Raw genomic sequence first — 25,984 nt, 5'->3', positions numbered from 1 at the left:
AATTATATACATATATATATATATAATAGGGTTATATATATAACCCTATTTATTTTAATCTAAATAGAAAATCGAATTGCTCCTTAAAAAATTGGCACAGAATATTTTCATATATAAACGTTCTCACACATTTTCAATTTTTATATGTAACATCAAATCGTATTATAAATTAAAAGATATATATACATAGAGAGAGAGAGAGAGAGAGAGAGAGAGAGAGAGAGAGAAATTGTAAAGTATATTAGACATTAAATATTTTTTATATTATAAAATATATGTAAGAGAAAAAAAGAGTTTTATATATTGTATATTTATAAATATTATATTTATTTAAAATTACATTTTATCAAAATTTATTTTATTTTTTTGATAGAAATCTATTTAATACACCATAATCTTTGTTTTGATTATCGGTCTTTTTCGACATCACTTCCTTATGTGTTTCGCGAAATGTTTCAACCATTTCCTAAAAATATTAACAATTAATATTATTGTTATTAAATTAATATTAAATCGAAAACAATTCAAAATATATAAAAATCTCTTACCCGACGACTTAATTCTTTCAGTATCTTTTTAGTTTTTATTATTTTCGCGGTGCCGCCTTTACCCTTAGCTTTCGTTCGTCGAGGTTCAAAGTTTATTGGTTTTGGTTTAACATACTGAAAAGAACATTAATTGTTAAAACATTCAATAACATAATTATAAAACTATAAAATAATCTATATTTATAAAATATTTGTGCTTTTCATTTACCAAAAGTTTTTTCTTTGATTCCATTTTCTCTTTATAAGAAGGCACATCAACTTCGAGTATCTCAGTCGAATCGAGAGTAATTAATTCTGGTTGTATTTTTTCCAAAAGTGCTTTTACTTCCGCCTCTCGTCTTTGATTTTTGGTTTGGAATGGATTAATTTCGTGTGCATCATAATTTGCTTCCGCACTTCCTGGCACTAGGAGAGACGAAAATTCATTTGCTGTAGAAATTCCCAATACGTCTTCATATGGACAAAATTTCACACAACCTACATTACGAGCAGTTTTGTGTCGCAAATATGGCTTAAAATCACCAGATGTTTCCCTGATAAAAATAAATTTAGACGATAATACACATGGCTCGTTGATTATATTAAACATTCATTTCATTAGCAAATTACCTGAAAACTTCTACCACATTGCCCATACTAAGTGCGAGCAAACCACGTTGACTATAAGACATACGATGAGCGGGAGAAAAAAGATGTATGTGACTTACTGGCCCTGTCAACTGTCTCACATCCCATATCTTCACAGATTTATCAACACAACTGGTTGCCATGTAAGTCCCATATGGATGAATAGCACATGTCATAATTGACTGATGGTGGCAGAGCATTTTTGCTAATGGTTTAGTAGAGTTTGGAGACCACATAGACACTATTCCTTTCGAATCACCCACACATAACACTGCATTACTTGGATTCTGTGTCATTACCTATTACAAATTAATAATTATACAAATAAATAAGATATAATCACAAGTCGCTTAAAAAAATTAATAAACATAATTTTTCATGAAATTTACAGATATTCTCCCCAAATGTGAGTTATAACGAGCGACAAGCTTGCCTATAGACACATCCAACCAAGCCATATGACCGTCTTTTGATCCACTGGCAAGTAAAAAGTGATATGGCAAAAATTCCAATCTTGTTACACCATTCATTCTTTTCAAACAATGCAACTCTATTCCCTGATTGTCATATATATAAACCCAATCTTTTTGCGCTACAGCAAACATAGTTTCTAAATGAAGCCATGTAACATCATGTACAGATTCCATCACATTAATTTCACAAGCCAGCTTCTTTGTTACCCAGTCAAAAGCTGCTACATGACCTTGTTTTCCACCTAAAAGTAGATGTCTGCCATTTCTGGTATATCTAAAACAATATGGGCCAAATTGTAAGTCCAATTTGAATCGTTTGGTTGCGCTTGTTATATCCACATTGTCTGCAATTTGCTTTTGCCGATATTCAGTAGTAGTTTCTCCATCATCAGCTTCTAAGTAGCCATGTGTTTCTGTCAGTAGTAATTCCGCTCGAGCAGAAGCTTCTACTTGTTCTTCTATAATTTGTTCTTTTCGTTGTAGTTTCTTCCTAACAACTTTATTTTTAATCGCACTTGTTTTTCTTTTGAAATCAAGTCCAGGACCTTTAGAATATTTTGCTAATATTTGTTTATCAATTGGTACCTTTTTAAGAAATTTTTTATCAATTAGCCTCTTTCCTTGATAATTCCTATCAGCTAAAAATGAAATAAACATAATTTAACTCAGCAATTTACAATTATCTTAATATTTACAATTTACATAATGATAAATTTTAGTATTCTAAATCATATTATCTAGATTTTACAAAATTATTATTTGTAAAACAAGTAGTCATCTCTCTTTTATTTCAATATTAAACATATTTTTAATAATAATATAAAAAAGTTGGCATTCTATAAATTTATTACATATTTTTTTATTATAATATGCACATGATTTAATTTGTGTAACCTAACTTAATTCAGAATCTATGATTTTTATATATATATATATCATTTATAGTTTCGCAAAATGTATAATATGAAAAAAATATAAAACTAACAGATAATTTCAATGTTCATACCTAATCTCTTCATTATGATTTTATTAAATATCACGTATTTTTATTATATTAAGAGTCGACAGAACCGATGAGAAATTTTAGCGTCACTGTTACCAACTTGGGAAAGGGTGGTTCTCGGGGTCGCTTTTTCTCGCGCATGCGCAGCGCAATATAGAGATATCTAGTAATGTATATATTAAAGGCCGCCGCACACACTTTTACATAACGCATAATGCACATACATAAGAAAACTGATTGGTCTATAAACACATGCATAAGGAATTCAACCAATCGAATTCCTTATGTATATGCATTATGCGTTATGTAAAAGTGTGTGCGGCGGCCTTAAGGCTCCCCGAACGCGCCCTTAATCTAACCTTGACAACCAATCGCTACGTCTGACAAATTTGTCGTATATTGCCAGTCTATATGCTGCTTGCATCAAGTTTATGATGGCTAACGTAAAATGGAGAATATTACTTGATTACTGTTAATGATTTTGTGATATTGTGGTTCGATATAGTGCTACGTGAGAAGCTACAATAAGATCAAATAAATTTTAATTATTTGGTTGAATTTTTTTCTGAAGAAATTAATATTAATTTATTTAGAAAATCATCTATTTTAACTGGAAATTAATTCTTCCATTGTCTTCTGCACAAACGCAGTAAGATTTAGTTTTAATCAGTCTAATCAGCCTTTCTTAATATCAATAAACTCATTGAGGTCAGTAATAAGGACAAATATAGACACATATAAGACGGCATTCATAGTCGAATCTTATATTTGAGGTCGTCTTAAGATCCTACTTAACTGTGAAATGGTCACAAAGCATTATTTAATTGAATGGGATCTTAAGACAATCTTAAATATAAGCAGACTATAAGTACAGTCCGTAAATCATATTAGATATAGATAGGTTAAAAGCCTCTATTCAATTTTGAAGAAAAATTCATTTTTTTATCATTTTATTGAGTGAAAAAGAAGTACATAATTGTAATTTCTTAACGTCAAAATATTTTTAAGTCTTATATAATAATTTTACAGACAAATATTTCTGAATACTTTCTTCCATAGCGTAAAATATATATTCAAATATATAGGAAGGATATTCCAAAAATTTCCCTTATACAGTTGGACCTCTTATCCTACGACCCTCTTATGCTACAAAACCTCTTATCCTATGACAAAAATACTTTTTCACTAATTTTACATACATTCAACATAAATATCAGTGTAGAAATTATTCAGATATAAGTATATAGAAATTAATTTACTAAGATAATGCTGTAAGCTTCAAGTATAAGTTACTTTACTTTATCTAATCTATTAATTGCAATGCTTCTATTATAATGAAATTGTCTAAAGATATTCATTTTATTAGAAAATTGAAGCTGAGATTTTTATTTATGATTTTAGCACTGGATTCTGCTTTACATCATATTTCCACCAATGAATCCAACACGATCAACCAATGTTCGGCGACATGAGGACTCAAGATGTCGTAATGAAGACCATGATGCTAATTCAGTTTTACGTTCAAGGACCGAAGAAGAAAAACAAAGACGTAGACGTGAGTGGCAACGGCAGCAAGAGCGTGAAAGACAACATGAAAGATTGAAACAGCAAAAGATTTTAGAGTATGAAAGAAAACGTGCTCAAGCTTTAGGATATCCTGAACCAAAATCGTCCTATCGTAGTCGAAGCAAGAGCAGTAGCAAGTCTCCTTCGCGTTACCGACATAGAGAACAATCTACGATAAGTGCTTCTAAACCCTGTACCCTGTTTGAAAAGTAAGTTTTAAGAATATACATAGTCATATATGTACATACATTTTTTCTGATTGACTGATACTTTATAAAGTATAATGATTATAGAGAAAAATATATAAATATCTGAAGGTTTTTTAATTAACAATAAGAGACATAAAATTGATAAAAATAGTGGAGATAATACAAAATAATTTATAACAAAAATTGTAATATAATATAAATTATTAATATTTATCGTCATAGCAATCTTATTCAGTCATAAATAGATTACTTAATTAATACATATGTCATATGTTATTTGTCATCCTAAAGAATAAAATCAAATGACAATGACAAACACTTTTAATATAAAAATGCACAATATTTTATTAGCACAGTAGAAAAATAAATAAAATTATATTAAAATAAAAGCAAAACATAATTTTCATCAGCAAGAAAAAAAGTAGAATTATCTTTTTGGAGATCTTATCCTGAAGAAATTTATAATTATTTCAAAGTAAAAAGTTTGACAGTTATAATTAATAAATACATTACATTAATTTAATACATTACGATTCAATTTTCTTCAGATCAGATGGTTCTGCAAGTGGAGCAGGACCTTTGTTTAAAGGTCCTGAGGGCATACAGATTAGTACTACGGAACTACGTCGAATTAAAGTTGATATTCACAGAAATATTCCTATAAAAGGACCTATTTCCGAATTACAACGAAGTATACTTGATCCCGAAGATGTGGTCCTCAAAAGAAGAGAGGGTAAAATATTGATATTTTCTGAAATTTTACATTTCTCTAAATTTTTAAATCTTTTAGAAATTATTATTTGGTACTCATGGTATCTATTTTTGCTAAAAAAACTTCAAAAACTTGAGATTTATTAGGAATTTCTTAGAAAAATCGGGAATTCTTAGAGAATTTTATGACTTAGGAAATTGTTTAAAAATTCTCTTTGATAATTTTGTTCTTATATTATTAGCGTTTTTACAAATCGCCGATGGGCTAAAGTGTGAATTAAATATGTTTTAGAAATATTATAAATATATATCTCTGTTTATATATTTATATATTTTATACTTATTTTAGAAAAGTCATTCAATTCTTTATAGTATATTTTTAAATCTAATAAGAATATCTAATTGAAATTTAAGTGGATCTACATTTTTTATATGTACGAAAAAAAATTAAAAACAATGAAAACGAAATGAAAAAAACTTTATTATAAAGTTAGATATAAAAATTCTAATTTGGAGAAAACTCTATCTTTTCCAAGTATTTTTAATAAAAATACTTGGAAAAGATAAAGGAATTTTTTTAAAGATTTGAGTAGACATCCTAGTATTACAACATGCGAAGAATCCAATCATAGCCAAGTCAGGATAATAATAATCAATGAAATATAAATAAATTCTTAAAATATTAATCATATATATATATATATAAAAATTTTGTTGCATATGTCAAATTGATCAATAGATTTACTTTATGAAAAATTTATATATGTGTATCAGTGCTGAGCTCCATGAAATAACAACAAATAGAAATGACCATTTTTAATAATTAAATTATATATATAAATTAGATAGTTATCCATGGAATAAGATAAAATAAGGCAAGTGAGCAGGAAAAAAACTGAGAGAGTTCTTATATAAAGATAATAAATTTTTAAAAGTGAGTTTTTCTTATATCCAAAAATATCAAAATTTATAGTTAAAGCATTTGAAATTGATATAGCTATTCTCCATTCATTCTAAGACACCTAGAATGAATGGAGAAAGAATATATATATATATATATATATATATCCAATAAAAAATAAAAGAAATATTCCTATCACAGGGAGTTAAGAAAGCCGATTATTGATATTTATTATAAAAATTTTTTTGAAGAAAATAAAATTAATCTGCAAAAAAAATGATCAAGAAATAATACAGCTCGTTAAATTATTACAATAAGTTTTGATAGAATGTGAAATTGATACGTTCTGAAAAAGATATTTTGGAAAAAGAAAGGAACAGTTAACTACCTATATAATTTTTTGCAAAGTTTTGATTCTCTAGATTATAAATTATAATCCATAAAAGAAAGACCATAAACTTCAATGAAAAATTGAAAATATCTGAAAGTTGTATTTAAGAAATCTATATAAAAAAAGAGAGAAATTATTTTTGTCATGAATATTAATCTGATTTTCTCGGCGATAACTAAAAATGCTAGAAAATGTAAAAAACTCTTGGATACTCCTTATATGAAATGGAACTCGGAAAAGAACATAAATATATATGAATAATCATTTGTCTGTTTATTACTTATATGCAAGAGCAACAAGAGTACATCCAAAGTCTGAAGATGATAAGCTACAGATGTCAATTATTCTCTTATTCCTTTTTTATTAGAATTACTAAATTATTTTATTAGAATTACTAAATAATTTTTTTTGTTAGAATATTAAAAAAACGCTTTCCAAACAACAATTGAAACGTTATAATTAAAATTTTAAGAAGTAAAATGAATAATTGGTAAATATATAATTCTTGAGAAAAAAATCGATTGATAACAACTTCTCAAATACCGAAAAGAGTCTAGAAGACATCACAAAATAATACAACTCTGTAACTGTAGCAACTTAGAATAAATAAAAAAAATACATTGTGATGTTTCTATCAATGAAAAAGAAAGAGGATCCATTTTTATATTTTCTCTAGATTATATATACATGTATCTTGATTATATATACATGTAAAGACAATTAAAAAAAGATATCTTATAAATATTGATAATTTTACTTCTATAAAGAATTTACGAAATCAAATAAAGACTACAAGAAAAGCAAGAAAAACACCAACGGAAGCAACGAAATAATAATGAAGAAAGAGTTTAATTCCCGGAATTGTTGATCCACGCAATTGATCAGCTTTGCTTTTTATTCGTAAACTTACATTAATCATTATTTACTCTTTTTGTAGTTTATTAATAAATAATTAAATATTCAATTTGTTTGGTAAATAATATTTCTTTAATTTACTCACGAATCCGAACATGAGTGCCATGTGTTTGAGCTACGAATTGAGTTAAGCACATGATTGATCTTAAGTACAACAGTAAATATTATATTCTTATATAAAGAATTATATCAATCTTCTTTTAGAAATTCGAAAAATGACTACAGTTAATATATATTATTTTTAAAAATATATATGTTCATATATATATATATATTATCGAGTTCTTTGTGTTTTATCTGTAAAACTATTTTTGATAATAATTGATATTTATTGTATCTATTTCTGAGGGATTATTTTCAAACGTAGTGCTAAAGAGTTAATCAACAATTTGAGGAGAAACATCTTGCAGTGTTAAGGGTGATTAACAACTTGAAGAGGAACATCTTACGAAGAGCTGTTAAATTATTTTTTTACTTGTGCGGGTGATCGTACTCGCCTTCGGCTCGTGCGTCCAACCCCGCACTCGTGGGCAATAGCCAACTTCCCGCACTTGTATCGCAATATACTCTTCTTTACTCTAGAAGTTTTTCTTTCAGCAGGCTTGAGGACTTCAACATGAGGGCTATGGAAGAAAGGAAAGAAGACGAGAAAAACTGCTTTCTTGAAAGAAGTCCACAGTTTTTGATCCACAGTTTTCATAGAAAATGTTATATTATTTTTTACAAGTTATGTTACGTAGCAATATTAGAAGAATATAACAAATTGAAAAAAGTTTATAATGAAGCAAGATTATATAAAGACAAGTTGAATACAAAACAAAGATCATGAAACAACTTATCTCCCAGCGTTCACGTGTCGAAGTCCATCTGCCAAAAGTGAGTATTATTTGTTTGATTGTATATGACTATTTGGAAAATATAAATAAAGAAAGACAAAATTATATTTTTATGATCAATATTAAGAAAAGCAAGAAATAGAGAAAATAACAAATATGAAAACAACTATGGAAACTTTTCCACTTGTAGAGACTTATTCATATTCAATTTGATTAAACACAATACAGTCGAACCTCTTATCCTACGACATTTTCGGTCCGGAATCTTCCCTTAAACCTCTGATCCTACGACAAAAATTTGAGAGTAGGGGTATAATTCCCTTTTCGCGGTCGAAACATGAGAGGATTTTTTGTCGTAGGATAAGAGGTTTCGTAGCATAAGAGGGTCGTAGGATAAGAGGTCCGACTGTAAAAGTAAAATATATAATTTTTTAAGTTAGTTTTTCTTATGTGTATAAATATTAAATTAAATTTTTTTTTTGTTAAACAATAATGTACAGGTGTATACACAACATAGTGATATACCTGTTTTTTATGATTAACTTTTATACATATAAATATTTAGTAATTCTCTCTAATATTTTAAGTTTTGGAGTTTGTATTTTCATCTATTTACTGATCTTATCAGAATGTTATATAATCACATAAATCTTCATCAGTTAAAGTATCATTAATTCAAATCAATAATTATTATTCATATCTAAGAAGAATATCAGTATGCATGTTTGATATAAAAATTAAAAGAATACAATACTCTAGATATGTATTTTGTAAAATTGTGATTTTCGATGTTTAATTACTCAAAACATAAATCTAACAATAAGAAGAAAATGTATTGATAAATACAATGTATAAAATATAATTTTATAATTGAGAGGTATTACATTAGAATATATATGTAATATTTGTTGCCAGGTGATTAGAATTATTATTATGATATTAGATATTTCTGATTGAAGATTTTACATATTATATAACTCATTTAGTCAAATTAATATAATTAATTTATATGGAAAATTATAAAAATAATACATTTATCAATTTATTATTTATAAATATATATTTAGTTAAACATAGTGGATATTTTATGGAAATTATATAAGTGTCTTTTGATACTTAATAATTATATGTCACATTAAATTATATTATTAAATTAGACTTAGAAAGTATAAAAACATAAAAAAATAATTGTATAATTGACTTTTAACCATTACATTTAGAAGCATATTATATGTATATAAATTGAACAATATTTACTTCACAGAAAATGTTATTATCATTGATAAAGGATATGAAAAGAAATGAAATTAATTGAAAAAAGTTAATGTACACACAATGAAAATAAAATTAAATTCTTCAAAACTAATGCACTACAAAACACAACAAATGAAGATATTCGAAAACAGTCATTTTGTATTTAATAATTTTTAAAATTTTTACTTATGTGAAAAAGGACTTGAGCTTATAAAAATGATATACAACATTTTCTGTGAAGTAAATATTGTCCAATTTATATACATATAATATGCTTCTAAATGTAATGGTTAAAAGTCAATTATACAATTATTTTTTTATGTTTTTACACTTTCTAAGTCTAATTTAATAATATAATTTAATGTGACATATAATTATTAAGTATACATTCTTTATTTTTAAGAAAAATAATAAAGGAATTTTAAGACGAAGATGAGAATGCCAATATGAAAAGAACCAGTAATTAATACGAATGATTTAGTTGATTTTAGATACAGACCACTGGAAGACCAGACCAATTAACACTCAAGATATAGGCCACTGGAAAATCAGACTAATTAACACCTAATTGAAGAATGACAGAAGCTGATATGGAATCACTGGATTTAAAAAAAAGTATAGCTAGTTAAAATATAATTAACTAATTAATTTTTATAAAAATAAAAAAAGAATATCGTAATTTAAAAAATTAAAAATATTAGATATGTATTTTGCAAAATTGCAGCGGAAGATATATTTTCTGGAAGATGATGACATTGATATTATCCTTCCCTGAAGATATACTTTACTGTCATTTGATTAATCTTATATAAATAACATATACCAAATTATAAAATGGTTTTAATCAGATCAGTTTTAAAGATCAGGTTTTAGTGAATTGTTGCACAGAAAATATAGTTCAAAAGTTTATGCTTTACAGAATATAAACGTTTTTCGATGTTTAATTGCTAATTAATATACAAGTTTTAACAATCACTTTCTGAATTTTTTAAATTATTTTTATTTCTGCTTATGAAATTAATTTGAAAATCATTGAAATATAAGAGCAGCATATTAAGTGCAATAATTCACTAATTTAGTTAGCATAATTTTTTATTTTAATTTATATAAAAAATGTGCATTGTGCACATAATAATTCATATTTCATTATTTTAATATGATAGGCAAAAAAAATTCCATTATCTTTTTCAAAATCTTATTATAATAACGAAATTTTATTCGTTATAAACGTTTTATTACTGCAATATATTTTTTATTATACATTCTTTATATTTAAATCTTTTGCATTTATTTAAAAGATAAATACTTTTAATAATTGAGTATAAATTACTTTATTTGATTGTAATTTTATTCGCTAATATTAGCTACTAAAATTGTAAATATCTTTATCATTGAAAGCACATATCCATTATTGCTACAATAATAGTTAAAAATAACAAATATAAGATAATTTAAAAGCTATCGCCTGTTTTGGATAATAGAAAAAAATTAAATTAATAACTAAACTGTCTTAATGCATATCATAGAATTATATTATTAAAAGATGTAATAAACTACACAGGAGAAGGAAGCAAACCAATATTCGACAGAGAAGAAATAAAAAAAGCTGATAATATTAATGAAGTGGAGGAGCGACGTACGGTTGTAGCTATAAGTGGAGAGCAGTCAGGTATGCATTATAGAAATAAATACTAAATCCGTTAAACTTAAATTCTTATTTAAATTTAACACGGTCGCGACGTTGTACCGCCGATGATACACATGTTAAAATACTCGTATAATGCTTAATGAAATGAATATGATTGTGTGGAGGACATTTATTTTTGCCATACATTGCAAATGTTAAAATTTTTGTTTTGATTTCATTACAAATTAAATGTATAAAATTGCGTTTAATTTTTCTTAGACTACTCTAAATTCCCTAAAAAAATATAAGAAACCGGAGTTTTCTGTGTGTATTTATTTGTTGTACATAGAATGTCAAGCTTAACTATATAGCTGTATACTGGTTTCATTTATAGATTTATTATCTTTGGTTAATTTAAGTTAATAATACTTGTATATTAATCGTAAATTAATATTTTAGTTTTTAAGTTTTGACATTTTATAAATCCTAAATATTAATTTAATAATATATTTAAAATCTCCATACTTTAACATAACAATATTACAGGTTCAACCAGTAAGCTGCAAACTTCAAAGAAACATTCTTCATCATTGAGTCCTATATATAGCGGATATTTATCTTCCCATTCGTCAAGGTTTGTTTAATTCTAAATGATAATATACTCGTTTAAATATACATTTAATATACATTTAATATACATTTAAACATTTTTTTTTCTATTTTAGATATCGTACAGATTCGAAGCATCAGGATAATAGGACAGAATTTCGTGATCATCATAAAAATAATGGGTAAAGCGGTGTATTATTTATTTATTTATTTATTTATTTATTTATTTATTTATTTATTTATGAAAAAACAACTCTAATTTATTTTAAGGCAACATTTACTTTAAAGTAATAAAAAACAAATGTATGTTACATGATAAAAAAATTAATAATTTTAGATGTTTTGAAAAATAGATTTCTACTACGTTTCAGAAGAAGCAGCATAGAGAAGCACAGAGAATATAAAGAAAAATATATAGAAAGAGATCCACATAAATACAAGACTGATCGTTCACGTTCTAGAGAACGGGATTCGCGCAAGTCACATTCTAGGTATGGAATTAGGTTAATAACATTATTTGTTATTGTTAATTTCGTTGCGTTATCATTAATACTTAATTTCACATTATTGTAAGAATCTTCTTAGCAGAAAAAAAATATAAGGGTTCTATTAGAATTCGATCCTAAGATCTTTCTCCCAGCTGGTCACTTTACCACTACACTACTGAACTACACGCCACCCTAAACCACTATATTTTCTCTGCTCCCTTATATATATTCCTGACGCTTGTGTCATCTCTTTATTTTACATCCTATTGTAAAAAGATTATTATTTACATTTTTTTAAATATTTATTAAATATATTATTAGACTATTTGAAGTAATTGCTTTGAACTTGTAAAAAAAGAGAGCAAAAAAGATACCATTCTTTCATTGAAAATATGAGAAGTTATTTTTTTATTATAATTATTTTTATTGCTATTGTTATAGATCACTTATGGAAGAAAGATCTTATCGCGATAGGTATCGTGACAGATCCAATGAACGTTCTCGTGAAAGAAGAGACAGAGATAGAGATAAAGATAGAGATAGAGATAGATCCAGAGAACGAAGAGATGTAGCACCGCATTACATCGAACCACCAATACATGTGCCTATCTATTATGTAAGTGATTATGTAAATGCATATAAATGCAATATAAATTTCCGATCTAACAAATCTCTATGCAGACAAATGTCTATAATCTCTTAATTCGATTTATTTCGTAATCATTTCTAGAATCTACCTCCGAGACCAATTGTAGTAAGTCCTATGGTTCCATTTCCCAGAGGACAAGTTCCTCCTATGGGAAGAGGCCGACATTCTTTAATGGCACCAGTCAGACCATTCCCCCCACGATTTATTCCTCCGGATATATATAGATTGGGACCTCCACCTCCAAACCCAAGTAAATATAAATATTATATAAATGTAGTATATATACAGAGTTTATGAAAAATAAACCCTTTAATATTAAAAAAAATATGCGTTTTTGAAAAAAAATGTTTCTTATAAAAATTATAAGAAAAAAGATACATTTAATGGCAGTTTGACTATAGGTAACATTATTAAGAGCAGAATAAGGTCACCTTAAATTTTTTAAATAGAAATCTTTATTTTTTATTGCATATTTCTATAGCCCTTTTTAAGATAACTTTTGCTTGAAATATATTTTTCAAAATATTAAGGGGTTTACACATTTCTACACTTTTCATAAATAATATTGTATAAGATATATATTATATGCATTCTATATCCATATATAATATGATACAACTTTTACAGGATATGGTCCATTTTAAAAGTGGAATATAGTCTTTATGCTCATCATATTTTATAACCATATTGAATCATATGGAATTAATGAAGAGAAAAAAATCACAAATTATTCAACTGATTAATCTAACTTCAAGATTGTAAGATTAGGCAAATAAGAAGCAAAGACATATGAAATCTATTATACAGATTGTAAAGATCCAATAACAAACTATATTCTATGAATGATAAATAAGAAAATATGTTCAGAATTGATTTTCAAAGAGGAAGCCTCTTTGAACATCATAAGAAATCAAGCTTAACATTAATGTTCTCTTTATGAGAGTTGGATTAAAATAGCTAGTGAAACTAAAATAACAATTTCTTGCCATTGAACATGTGCAACACATGTAGGTTACATCCATTTTCTATTTTCTTTGAATAAAGATTTGTCACAAAACGTTTAGAGAAGGAAAGAGACTATACTTAAACGAAAGTCATATCCAAATAATATAAAGGATTGATGTTTTGCAAATATTATATAGAGATTTTTACTGTCAAGGAAAATAGAACTTTCAAGAATGTTATTTTTCAGGAGATGCAGTGGTTAGGCGACTAAACTGGCATAACTTAGCTTTTATTCAATTAAACAAGCTTATCATTACAACGATTTACAGCGACAATGTTAATTATAAGCTTGTTTAACTGAATAAAAGCTAAGTTATGCAAGTTTGGTCGCCTAACCACTGCATCTCCTGAATTACTTCATCGCTGGCAATATCATCCAAAATTTCAATTTATTAATATTATTTTTTATTTAATATAAGCTAGATTTTAATTAATTAATAATAAAAATGATATATACAGATTTTATATTATTATATCTTTTATTCTGTCTTATGTTTATTTTTCTTTTAATTTGTAGTTATTTTTTATTTTAACTTTATAATTATATATTTAAATTATATATTATATCTTTATAAGATATTTTAGTCTTAATTTATATATGCACATCATAATTATATGTGTACGTATATATACACATTTATAAATTTAATATATAGAAGTATAAATCTAAAATATACCTTCTCTGTATAACAATTAGAAGCATCTATAATGTTATTTAAATTCTTTATATATACATATATTCTGATTTATATTATAATTAATACTATGCATTTTGTAAACAGACAATGTGAAATGGATTCTTAAGTTAAAAAAGTATATTTTTTACAGATTTTCTTGGGGCACATTTTTTTACCTTCTTATTCTTTTTTAAAAACAGTATAATTCTTCACAATCTAAACTATTTATACTATGATTGTATGTACAACATGATTCAGTATTCCACTGTATTCACATCTTCCATCTGACTATACAGGGTGTCCGGTAATAATCGCCCCACCTCTCTAGAACAGATAGAGCAGGTCAAACTGAACATAAAAGTCCATTTTGCGCAATAACTATTAAAATATTAATTAAAAATGCTCAGCGTATGAGCGTGCGCCGTATATAGTACTCAGCATATGCTGAGCGTTTTTAATTAATATTTTAATAATTATTGAGAAAATTGCAAAATGGTAGAGGACTTTTATGTTCAATTCGACTTGCTCTATCAGCCCTAGAGAGGTAGGGCGATAATTATCGGACACCCTATATAAGTCAGTGGAAAATAGATTATGCAATAATACTTGCACATATGCTATTAGAATAAGAATAAGAATTAAGATTGAAATGAGGACTGAGAAAAAAATAATAACTGAAACAGAAAAAATACTATTTCTCTAGATAAATAATTAAAATGAAGTTTTATATACATATTTTAGTATTTCTCTCTACTTCTGAATATTTGAATAGATTACACTCTTCTGTTATTTTTTTACCAGATTTTAATGGTATACTTGAGAAATAAAAATGTAATCTATCTTTTGCATCTATTCACATTTGCTTGGTTCATATGGTTATGTGTAATTATGTATTAAGAAAATAGTATGTACAAGAAAGAATTTCAATTTACAGAAAAACAGTTGTTCCAGAATGGAATCTATAAGCTTAAATTGCAATACTGTGTCCTTAATGGAACAAAAATCCAAAAAGTAGAAAAAACTCCAGAATAGAGTAAGAGTCTACAATATTTTAGAATTTATTATAATATTTTGAACTGTCCTATAAAAAAAAGAAAAATAATATACTAATCTATATGCTTGTATTTTAATATTTAATATTACTTAAAAAAATTTTTAAGGTCATTTGTTGCAAGTCATGAATGAAAAGCACACACATATAATGATTTACTGATATATAAATAGATAATATACAATTCAACTCCCAGTATATCTTGTGAAATTAATATCAAGTATTGTGTTTACTGATATTTATTCGAAAACTTATGCTTATTAAACGTTATTTTAATTATTTTATTGGTCAGACAATGCTTTGCGGTCAAATTTTTTATGTCTTTGAAATAAATTGTGATAAAATTGATTGAATTCGATTTACGTAAGAATGTTAACTAATGTTAACATGTTAATTAGAGATGTCTTTCAGAGATGTCTCTATCACACCTCTCTTTATATATTTCAATTCTCAAATAAAAAGTTCTACAAAACATGTATGTGAAATAAAGCCAACCTTGTTGCAGAAAACACTTGACAATTGAATCCAATGCACGATGATATTATTTTTTATGTGTACACTGTACAAAGTGTAATTTAATATCACAGTTAATAATAGTACGGAATTATATTTAATTTGTACCATCTGGTCGTGCTCTGCCCGTAACTTTAGGCATTTTCTTGTTTGTTGAGTCTTCTATCTCTTTAGGCTTATAATAATGAGGGGCCACTTCCAACAGCCATTTACTTTCAATTTCTGTTACCTATTCAACATACGTTTTTTTGAATATTAATATAAATTCTCTTAAACTTATAAATATATTTGAATGTAAGCAAATTAATTATATTTGTATATATACCTGACGCATAAATTCCTTAGTAGTAAAGACAAGTTCGTGATAAAGAAGCCAGCGTGGAAGCTCTTGGAATAAAGAGCTGTTTGGATGTATCGCAACTGTTTGATTATGCTTTGCAGTCTTATAGTGTCCTCCTTTCGATAATCGTGCCACATGATAAAAATAACCAGCTGTAATAGCCTAAATAAAAATATTTACATTATATTTTGCAAAATAAAATAATATCAACTTGTTATATATATACATATAAATACATACACACACACACGCACACACACACACACACACATACATATCTACATACACATACCTTTCTAATATTAATTGTTTCTGTGATTCCTGAGACTAATTCCATCTCTACACGTTGCATTAATCCTACCAGTTGTTCTCTAACGTCTCTTGCTCGTTTCATGGATCTGAAAAACAAATCGTAAGAAACTTATTTTATGAAATTTTATTAATATCACTGCTACTAATCACTAATTAATATACCTGTGTTGTATAAAATTTTCGTAACACCAATGTGTACTGAAATCACTCTGTGCCCATTGATTATAAACATTGAGAAGTGTCAGATGATCACCGCCGAGTACGTAAAAATTTTTACGCGCAGCATCTGCGTGTATAATTTTGTCTTTTGGTCTATAAAAAATAGCACCATTTACTGAGAGCATGGCCGCGATAGTCGCTATCTCTTCCGAGCAACGGTATTTTTCACTAGCTAATAGCATTTTTGCCATCATTGGGTCCAGCGGAAACTCAGCCATTCTACGTCCGAGTTTTGTTAGTTCTCCACGATGATTAAGCGCACCCAAAGCATAAAGCTGCTCCAACGCCAAGATCAATGTTTCGGGTGGCGGAGGATCCAAGAAATCAAAATGCATCAAATCATCAATCCCGAGAGCTTTCAGAGTAAGTACTGCATTACCTATACAGACGTAAATAAAATATTTTGAGCAATTAAATGTAAAGAATATAAAAATATAAAACATAAAAATATAATAACATTTTTATAAATCAATAATTTTGTTTATTCTTGTTAATGCTTACCGAGATTAATTCTTTGAATTTCGGGTACAGTGCTATCTTCAAGTTCGTGTTGGTAGGCCCAAGCTGTATACAGGCGGAAACACTTGCCGGGCGCTACTCTACCAGCACGTCCCGCTCTCTAAAATTTTATTTTCATTCTCGTTGAAATTTTATATGTATAATTTAAAAAAATTGTAAAATTTTTCAAGAGAAATATTACCTGACTTGCGGATGCTTTACTGATCGGTACAATTATTAGGCTCTCCATACCAGTGCGTGGATTGAAATTATTTTGCTTTGCATAGCCAGGATCTATCACATATACTATGTTGTCTATGGTCAATGAAGTCTCTGCTATATTAGTCGCTAACACCACCTTAAAAATAAAATTTTATATATGTATAAGTAAAAAAAAAAAAAAAATATTGTATAGTTTTTCAAGAGAAATATTACCTTTCTTGCACCAGGTGGAGTTGGTTGAAATATTTTGATTTGCATGTCGCTTGGTAAATTTGCATAGACGGGTAATATTAGAAGTTCTGCCAACTTACTACCCAGTCTTCTCACTCTCTCCTGTAATATTTCCTGGCACGTCTCGATCTCCTCTTGTCCTGTGTACAAAAATATATTCTTTACTATAATTTGTAACAATATTTTAAACATACTGATGCTTACCAGTCAAAAATACCAATATATCACCCGATGGTTGTGTTGTGTGAATTTGAAGAATGGAAACTACACAAGCCTCAATATAATCTGATTCCGGTGCTTTTGTATAATAAATATCGACAGGAAAACGGCGTCCTGGTATCCTAAATATAGGTGCATCGTCAAAAAATTCACTAAACTTTGTAACATCCAACGTAGCCGATGATATTAACAGTTTTAAATCGGGACGAAACCTCGCAATGTCTTTCACTAGTCCAAATAATATGTCGGTATGTAAAGTCCGTTCGTGTGCTTCATCAATTATCATTACACTAAAAATACAAAAAAATAACAATATATAATGATTTATCGGTAAATCTATTTGATTCAACGTTTCTCTAAATAATATAGATAATCTTAATTTGTTAAACATTACTCATAATTATTTTTAATTTTTCTTATTTTTTTTGTTATTTTATTTTATTTATTTTTTTATTCAACTTTATTATAATCTTATCTTAATCATTCTTATTTGATTCTATTAGCGGTCTATAAATAGATACCTATATGACGCCAGATCAGGTTCACTGAGGAACTCTCTGTGCAATGTACCGTCAGTCATATACTTGATACGGGTGCGATGCGACGTACAATCTTCAAAACGAATAGCATAGCCAACTTCGTTACCCAGTTTGACGGCCATTTCGTGCGCTACTCTTGCAGCTACCGACATTGCTGCTACTCGTCGCGGTTGTGTGCATCCGATAATTTTACCGTCTTCTGCAAATCCAGATTCGTACAAATATTGCGGAATCTGTGTAGTTTTCCCCGATCCTGTTTCTCCTTCTATTATCAAAACCTGATATTCAAAAATATAATACCTCTTGTATTCTATATTATTTCTTACTCACAATGTTCCACTATCTACTTATTTACCTGATGATCCTTGATAGCTTGTATTAAATCCTTTCTAAAAGGATAAATGGGCAAACTCTTTTTTGTTTCCTGTATCGTTTGCAAGCTTTTAACATGTGCGGGTGGACTTTCCTCACGTTTTTTCTCTCTATCATGTCCTGGCATATGTAATACTTGAACAAATTCTATCATCTCATCTTCCATGAGGAGACTATATTCTTGTTGAGCTACAAGAAAAGAATTATGAGATTATTTAAGTTAAGGGAAAATATTACACAAATAACAACTTGCTTTTTAATGATTAACAATATATACCTTTCCTATCTTTAGCACCAAAATGAAAAACAGCTGATGATATCTGATCTGACTCCCATTTGCTTTGTTCCGACTGTGGTGGCTCTTTGTCAATATCAGGTTCTGGTTCCATTTTATCCTTTTCAAGAGGCATATGATAACGCTGAATACGCTCGAGCTCTCTTGCCTTTTCATGCTCTTTTGCCAAATACAATAGTTGCTTCTTTCGAGTTCTTTCTTGTTTTTCCTTTTCTGTTAAACTGTTAAACAAGTATATGATTAGATAATTATGTTTTTAAAGTTAATTATATGAATAAGTTATATATATAAATTACATTTCTTCGTCAAATAAATATTCGTCATCAAGAATGTCAGCCTCCAATTCTGCAACTTTATCCTCTTTACGTTTCTCTAAATATTTTCTACGAGACTCAATTCTCAATTTTGGTACCAGCTTCTCTTTTGTATCAATCTCCATAATTTTGAGCCTCTTAGCTGCTTCAGCTACATAAAAACAGAAAACAAATTTCAAAATAAAGAATTTAGAAATATTCTTTACTGTAATATAACATTGTAATGCAGATATGCAGATAATATTAACCATCTCTCTTTCTCTTTCTAATAGTTGTATTATTATTAAAAGCAAAGAAATGAGAAAATCTCTTTGCAACTTACCGGCTCCAGAGCCACTAGGCATGGCAATTTTGCGTGTTTTGCTTTCATCTTTAGCTCTAAGACGGTTAGCAAAGCTATCTCTCTCTTTGATATCTTTTTTGCGAAGTTCCTCTTCGTCAGAATGTACAAGCTCCATCCTGTCAGTTTTGGTATCGCTTGGTACCACTTACGTTCAGGAAATATTCTCGCCTATTCAACGGCTCACAAGGTTTTATGCGCAGAGACGCAATTTTGATGTTTGTATCACCTGAGAGGGGCCACGTCGTTTTTCATACGATGTTTTTTCTTTCTAGTACCCTAACGCTACCTGGACCCATTTTAGAACGGGCAGAACTACATGAGTCAGATCTATAATTTTTCGGTGCCATGGTAAAACAACCGATTGGTTCGTGTCCGTGCTACGTCCATAACTGTTTTATCATCATTGAAAAGTGTGTAGTTTCAACCATAAAATGGATGTGTGCGACGCTAGTATATAACGTGGAAAAAGCGTTGTATGGAAAATGGCGCTGTGACCTCTATCAGGCTTCTCTCTGTCAAAATTCTTGTGGGTTTCTATTCAGAATATTTTCGCACTTTCCTGTCGTGCTTTCATGGCTAGAGACCAATATCGAGATAGACATACTCTGCACTTATGCTGGTACCATATCAGTTAAGATTTTTAATACAAAATTCATTATCACTGTTTTTCCACAACTATTGTGCTTTTCTAAATCTGAATGATATTTATCACGTCTTTAGTCTTTACACATGAAATTGTTAATCATAACAGCAGAGTGACGTGAGTTATTTAGGTTCCAGCCAAACGATTTGCATTTATTCGTTATTAATTTTTTCTACGCAAAAAAGGGTATCAACATATTATAGTGGATAGAAAGAATTATGTAGTTACAATGGTTGCAAGCACAGCGACTAATATGACTGGATCCATATATCATGAGCGACAAGTAAGATTTGAATGTTATTGTATATTCTTTATAGATTATTGTTACATCAAAAATATGTAAAAAAGTGTTTTTTACAGAAATTAATAGAGTTATGAAACAAATACTTTTTTAAAATTGATCTATATATATATATATATATATATATATATATATATATATGTGTGCATTAAATACATATTAATTTAAATGAGATTACAAATTAAATTATAGGTGAAAGAGCTATGTGCATTACACGCATTAAACAATTTGTTTCAAGAGCGTGGCTTTAGCAAACAAGAATTGGATCAGATTTGTTACAGTTTAAGTCCTGATGTATGGATTAATCCCCATAAGTCATTATTAGGACTTGGCAACTATGATATTAATGTTATTATGGCTGCTCTTCAAAGAAGAGGACGCGAGGCTGTCTGGTTTGACAAACGTAGGTCTGTATTTTTGTATCAGAAAATGATTATATATATATATATATATATACATATGATTACAATTATGAACATTAAAGAATTTTTATTTTCTAGGGACCCTAAGTGTCTTTGTTTAGACAACATTGAGGGTTTTATACTTAATGTTCCAACTGAATACAAACTAGGTTTTGTGTTACTTCCTTTGAAACGACGTCACTGGATTGCTCTAAAAAAGATTCATGGTGCCTTTTATAATCTTGATTCAAAACTGGACTCACCACAATTAATAGGAAAGGTCATTAAATACAAAATTAATTTTGTCAAGACAAATATATACATATGTATAATATTAATTATATATATATTAAATATATATATATATATACATATATATATTTTCTTATATCAGGACAACGATTTACTCATATATCTAAAGGACCAGATAGATAGCAAGGAAAAGGAACTATTCCTTGTTGTTTCTAGAGAAATTGATAGCAATCAAGGCTGGTTAATAGATACATGTGAAAACAAAGATGACAATAACATGGATCATGATTCCATTAGGTACATCGAGGACGGATATCCAGATTTAGACTTGAAGAAATCAGAATCCAAAGAGATGAATGAAAACGAAGAATTTCTAGATAATAAAAATTCTAGATAATTGGAACCATCATGTTCCACTTAATTGTTTATTTATTCATTGTTACAATTTTAAGTAAAAGGTGGCTATAGTTGTTACAAAGACTCAGAATTATAAAGCCAACAAAAAAAAAAGCAAATAAGGAAAATTATGTATATTGAGTGTTTCACTGAAAGTGTTTTAAAGTAATATTTCCATTCCACATAATGCAAATATAATTTCTTTTATTTATTTATTTTTCATAAGAAAGTCATTGGCGCGTATATATCACATTGCGTATATATCACATGATGTATCATGTATTTACACAACACATTTTATGTGAGACAATGCAATTTAAAAAATAACATGTAAGATAGGTAGTGTTTAGATATTTATTAAAAATGAAAAATATGTTGCTTTATTAAAAGTAACGTGTATAAGAAAATAACTCATTTAAATTACAACTATTTACATGAATTGTGAAAGAGTATTTATATGTACACGTATCGTGATATTATTTATTGTGATAATCATGTATCTGTTATTTTATGGCTTGTGTAAATAAACACACTTATATAATATAAAATTATTATGATACATTTTAGGTACAATCATACAACTCTTACACAATGGATATGCTTATAATTTGTTTTGTAATGTAATTTATTCTTTATATACAATATGTATGTATCTATATATATATATATATATATATATATATATATTATATATATATTATATATATTCACATAAAGAATAAATCATATTAATCTATATATGTAGATTTTATTATTTATAAGAGCATAATTTTTATTTTTATTATCAATATTATGTATATTTAAATTAAGATAATTTTGAATGATTAAATTATGATTTTGAAAGCATCTTTCTAATAATTGATTAACAATAAATAACTGCTATTATTTCTGAGTAATTATTTACTTTATCTGAGACATGTAATATAGGATCGATATTTATGTGTTCAGATATAAATTTTCTGCATTTTTGTATATCTGAAAACCTTTATCAATGCTTTTGAACAACCTAACAAAGCGAATATTCTTTTTCTCATAATTTTTTTGTATAAGTAAACTTGGGAAAACAGAAGATAAATCAGCTTAAGCTCTAAAAAATATCAAAACTTGAATTAATAAGGCAATTAATAAGAAAATCTGATATAACATACAAGAGAGTAAATCCTGTTCAACTATTTGACTTGAAAAAAAAAAGAATTTGCTGAAAGTTTTAGTCTTAGTTTTTATATGAAACTCCAAATATTGGATCAACATCCATACCAAAATTTGATCACTAATTAATTTTTATTTTTATTATTATACAGTCGTAAAAATAAGTCAAAATCTTAGCTAATGTAAACCTATTATATAAAATACACATACACATTGTACAAAGCATAATCATATAACTGTTATTATTATGTTACCATTTTATTGCGAGCGCTGTATTCATCTTTTGTATTTCATGATATTGAGTACTGAAATATGCGCTTACTTTCTCTGTATGTTCTCCTCCCAGCCAAGTTTTATACAAATTCTGTACCACTTTGTTTTCCTCGGGTTTACTCAGCGGAAGTTTGTGATAAGCATTTTCTAATATCGACGCAAGTTCTCGTGGTTGGACATTTCCTTCAGGTCTTATTTGTGCTCCACCATTTAAGCAACCTAACATTGGCATTAAGATATTTTGAATTATTTAACATGCACAACATTAACGAACTGTTTTAAATAAAGCGATAGTTACCACATGGGCATGCCATAATTTCCACATAATCGTAAACGCATTTGCCTCTTTTCATTTTCTGAACTATATTTTGTATATTTCTGAATCCATTAATGATAGCAAACTTTAATAACACCTGATCATTTTTTTTCAGTTCCGCTTCTTTGAAGTCGGGATTTCTAAGATTTTTAAAATCTACCACAACATCTTCCTCGTCAAAAAGATTCTTTGCTGCATAACGGAAAATAAAATCCGCGTAACCACCTGATCCTGATCCACTGTGACCCCACAATTTGTTCTCGATTTCTTTACTATAGGAACCAAATGGTTGTTTGATTTCACCTTCGTCTATTTCGTTCAATACTAAACCATCTTCACTGAACATTTGTTCCAATTCAACTGAAAAATAATATAAACTATAAATATAAATATATATATATATATATATATATATATATATAATTTCTAAACAATTTGATATTAATTGGAAATTAATATATACATACTTGACGTTATAACACAATCTACGTCTCTCGTTTTTCTTTGCTGATTATAAAAGTCTTCCCTGGAAGCTTCCAATTTTTTGTCATAACAAGGCATTAGAGTTACATGATATATTTGTTCTGGTGAAAGACCCATATTATCAGCTAAATAATATTTTACTAAAGATCCCATAACTTGTTGAGGTGATTTTGTGACACTTATATATGGCAATATAAAATTTCCATGAGTTTTCTCTGCATAACATACCCAACCTGTTTTAAAAATTAAAGTTTTTAAAGTTTTAGAAATGATCAATATGTATTTTTATTAAAGCATTTGTTTCACCTGGACAAGAAGAGGATAGCATTGGTAATTGATTTTTTACACCCTCCTTATTAGCTTTATAACGTTCAACGAATTCTTTTGCAGCTTCTAATAAAACAAAATCATCAGCTACAGTCATATCTAGTACTGTATCAGCTCCCAATTTATAGAAGAAACCTGCTAATTTACAGAGAGTTTGCTCAGGTGTAAGTTCATAACGTTGTGCTAGTGACAATACAGGTTGCACTGATAAGCTCACTACTATATATTTGAGATCTGTATTTCCCATATTCTGCATAAATACAAAAGATCATAATTAAAAAACACAAATTAAACATATAGGCCATAATGTTATTATTTTACTATCAAAAGACAATATTGTAAATATTCCTAAGGTTTTATAATGTTAAATTATATTTATATTAAAAAAAAAATTTATCTCTAATCCTGACTTAATATTTACATGTCATAATGATACATATTTGTTACTCACTTGTTGAGTTATCTTTTCTTGAAATACTCTGAGCAGTTCTTCTTGACTTTGTTGAGTAACTAACACACTCTCAGCAGATGTAATGCAACCACTGCATGCTAAACAATCTGCGAGTGTGATTTCAACTTTTTGTAATTTTTCAGGCTGTTTAATCTACATTATAAAATAAACTTTAATAAAATAGTTCTAAGTTACAATTTCTTTTTAGTATAAATAAATAAATGTTAAGAATATTTACTTCATTAAGCGCCAAATTATCAGATTGTATTTTTATTTTTGCACCTGTTTTGCTTTTGTTTGATTGCATTTCTATAGGTTTAATACATTCCTGTAACAATGTAACATAACTTAAATCAGCATAATTTGATCGTAGATAATCCAGAAGATGATATTAATTATTATGTACCTGTGATGGAGTGATAAAATCATCCAGATTTGTAATCTGCAATGCTCCACTAAATCGTGATGCCATTTTTGTTCAAATTTGACTTCTTGTAGTTTGACTCTTATGCAAATATTATCTGTTAAGATATAATTTATATAGAAGAGAAAACTGATATATTACAAGGAATCACTTTTCCATATAAAAAATAAATTTAAAAAGAATAATAATGGATACATTATTACATATCTCTATCTATATAGTACATACATATTATTTTCTGTAAAATCATATGTTAAAAAAAAGGACAAAAAATGCTTAGTATTATATATGTAATAAATATTTTAATGTGTAATATGTCATAATATGTATGTCATTATAATCAAAAATACTGTGTATATAACCTCCTCATTACTTTTGAGGCACATACATGACTCATTAAAAAATTTACAACTCTATAAGTGAACACTTTCTGTATTACGATACATACACTAAAAATAATGATAACAATTTTTATATAGCAAAAAAAAGTAAGGAATATTTTCATCAAATTCTAATATGAAAGATTTTTCTCCTTATTTTTGATCAACGCAATCTGTCTTCCCATTCCACATGCCATATGACTCATTGACTTGCGCCTGAGACATCGCAAC

At 27.7% G+C, this 25,984-nt stretch overlaps 5 protein-coding genes across 7 annotated transcripts; 2 read left to right on the top strand and 3 right to left on the bottom strand.

Annotated features, from left to right (window-relative positions):
* Nucleotides 1-340: 340 nt before the first annotated feature.
* LOC140663339 (WD repeat-containing protein 46) lies at nucleotides 341-2,754 on the bottom strand. Its single transcript, XM_072887401.1, has 6 exons — nucleotides 2,655-2,754; nucleotides 1,565-2,286; nucleotides 1,158-1,474; nucleotides 757-1,081; nucleotides 549-662; nucleotides 341-466 (listed from the first exon to the last, which is right to left on the bottom strand). Exons 1-6 carry the CDS (start codon nucleotides 2,665-2,667, stop codon nucleotides 359-361), a joined length of 1,599 nt encoding a protein of 532 aa, XP_072743502.1. The 5' UTR covers nucleotides 2,668-2,754; the 3' UTR covers nucleotides 341-358.
* A 326-nt stretch (nucleotides 2,755-3,080) lies between these two features.
* On the top strand, nucleotides 3,081-13,616 carry Fem (feminizer). 3 transcript variants are annotated; one of them, XM_072887404.1, is made up of 10 exons: nucleotides 3,081-3,359; nucleotides 4,053-4,426; nucleotides 4,975-5,159; nucleotides 10,996-11,103; nucleotides 11,608-11,695; nucleotides 11,787-11,852; nucleotides 12,045-12,161; nucleotides 12,600-12,774; nucleotides 12,889-13,057; nucleotides 13,435-13,616. In XM_072887404.1, exons 2-10 carry the CDS (start codon nucleotides 4,086-4,088, stop codon nucleotides 13,449-13,451), a joined length of 1,266 nt encoding a protein of 421 aa, XP_072743505.1. In that variant the 5' UTR covers nucleotides 3,081-3,359; nucleotides 4,053-4,085; the 3' UTR covers nucleotides 13,452-13,616. The 3 variants fall into 3 exon arrangements, with proteins under 3 accessions (XP_072743505.1, XP_072743504.1, XP_072743503.1); XM_072887403.1 differs by having other exon boundaries at nucleotides 3,082-3,300; nucleotides 12,042-12,161; XM_072887402.1 differs by having other exon boundaries at nucleotides 3,082-3,359; nucleotides 12,042-12,161.
* A 2,281-nt stretch (nucleotides 13,617-15,897) lies between these two features.
* On the bottom strand, nucleotides 15,898-20,147 carry L(2)37cb (DEAH-box helicase 16 lethal (2) 37Cb). Its single transcript, XM_072887400.1, has 13 exons — nucleotides 19,937-20,147; nucleotides 19,597-19,765; nucleotides 19,283-19,521; nucleotides 18,989-19,194; nucleotides 18,616-18,911; nucleotides 18,080-18,384; nucleotides 17,858-18,015; nucleotides 17,625-17,780; nucleotides 17,426-17,543; nucleotides 16,868-17,303; nucleotides 16,686-16,791; nucleotides 16,379-16,555; nucleotides 15,898-16,282 (listed from the first exon to the last, which is right to left on the bottom strand). Exons 1-13 carry the CDS (start codon nucleotides 20,070-20,072, stop codon nucleotides 16,151-16,153), a joined length of 2,634 nt encoding a protein of 877 aa, XP_072743501.1. The 5' UTR covers nucleotides 20,073-20,147; the 3' UTR covers nucleotides 15,898-16,150.
* Nucleotides 20,148-20,422: 275 nt separating this feature from the next.
* Nucleotides 20,423-22,550, top strand: Josd (Josephin domain containing). The gene is made up of 4 exons (XM_072887405.1): nucleotides 20,423-20,883; nucleotides 21,094-21,308; nucleotides 21,402-21,582; nucleotides 21,697-22,550. Exons 1-4 carry the CDS (start codon nucleotides 20,830-20,832, stop codon nucleotides 21,949-21,951), a joined length of 705 nt encoding a protein of 234 aa, XP_072743506.1. The 5' UTR covers nucleotides 20,423-20,829; the 3' UTR covers nucleotides 21,952-22,550.
* Nucleotides 22,551-22,808: 258 nt separating this feature from the next.
* Nucleotides 22,809-25,973, bottom strand: LOC140663963 (probable cytosolic Fe-S cluster assembly factor AGAP009023). Its single transcript, XM_072888587.1, has 8 exons — nucleotides 25,822-25,973; nucleotides 25,356-25,470; nucleotides 25,188-25,277; nucleotides 24,950-25,102; nucleotides 24,478-24,748; nucleotides 24,156-24,404; nucleotides 23,671-24,048; nucleotides 22,809-23,591 (listed from the first exon to the last, which is right to left on the bottom strand). The coding sequence occupies exons 2-8, from the start codon at nucleotides 25,419-25,421 to the stop codon at nucleotides 23,350-23,352; spliced, it is 1,449 nt and encodes a 482-aa protein (XP_072744688.1). The 5' UTR covers nucleotides 25,422-25,470; nucleotides 25,822-25,973; the 3' UTR covers nucleotides 22,809-23,349.
* Between the last annotated feature and the right edge of the window lie 11 nt (nucleotides 25,974-25,984).

Source organism: Anoplolepis gracilipes, chromosome 3 (assembly GCF_047496725.1).
Source record: "Anoplolepis gracilipes chromosome 3, ASM4749672v1, whole genome shotgun sequence".
NCBI classification, from domain to species: Eukaryota; Metazoa; Arthropoda; class Insecta; order Hymenoptera; family Formicidae; genus Anoplolepis; species Anoplolepis gracilipes.
Note: the sequence above shows the minus strand (reverse complement) of the source record. Positions and strands in the feature narration are given on the sequence as shown.

Excerpts from the sequence above, each read along its gene's own strand:
- LOC140663339 (XM_072887401.1), bottom strand. Across the intron at positions 1,475-1,564 it reads CACATTTGGGGAGAATATCT|GTAATGACACAGAATCCAAG; the intron begins GTAAATTTCATG and ends AATTTGTAATAG. Across the intron at positions 1,082-1,157 it reads AATGTGGTAGAAGTTTTCAG|GGAAACATCTGGTGATTTTA; the intron begins GTAATTTGCTAA and ends TATTTTTATCAG.
- Fem (XM_072887403.1), top strand. The coding sequence starts at position 4,086 with ATGAATCCAACACGATCAACCAATGTTCGGCGACATGAGGACTCAAGA. Across the intron at positions 5,160-10,995 it reads GGTCCTCAAAAGAAGAGAGG|GAGAAGGAAGCAAACCAATA; the intron begins GTAAAATATTGA and ends TAAACTACACAG. Across the intron at positions 11,104-11,607 it reads TATAAGTGGAGAGCAGTCAG|GTTCAACCAGTAAGCTGCAA; the intron begins GTATGCATTATA and ends ACAATATTACAG.
- Josd (XM_072887405.1), top strand. The coding sequence starts at position 20,830 with ATGGTTGCAAGCACAGCGACTAATATGACTGGATCCATATATCATGAG. Across the intron at positions 20,884-21,093 it reads CCATATATCATGAGCGACAA|GTGAAAGAGCTATGTGCATT; the intron begins GTAAGATTTGAA and ends ATTAAATTATAG. Across the intron at positions 21,309-21,401 it reads GTCTGGTTTGACAAACGTAG|GGACCCTAAGTGTCTTTGTT; the intron begins GTCTGTATTTTT and ends TTTATTTTCTAG.
- LOC140663963 (XM_072888587.1), bottom strand. The coding sequence starts at position 25,421 with ATGGCATCACGATTTAGTGGAGCATTGCAGATTACAAATCTGGATGAT. Across the intron at positions 24,749-24,949 it reads AAGAAAAGATAACTCAACAA|AATATGGGAAATACAGATCT; the intron begins GTGAGTAACAAA and ends GTATTTATGCAG. Across the intron at positions 23,592-23,670 it reads AATTATGGCATGCCCATGTG|GTTGCTTAAATGGTGGAGCA; the intron begins GTAACTATCGCT and ends TGCCAATGTTAG.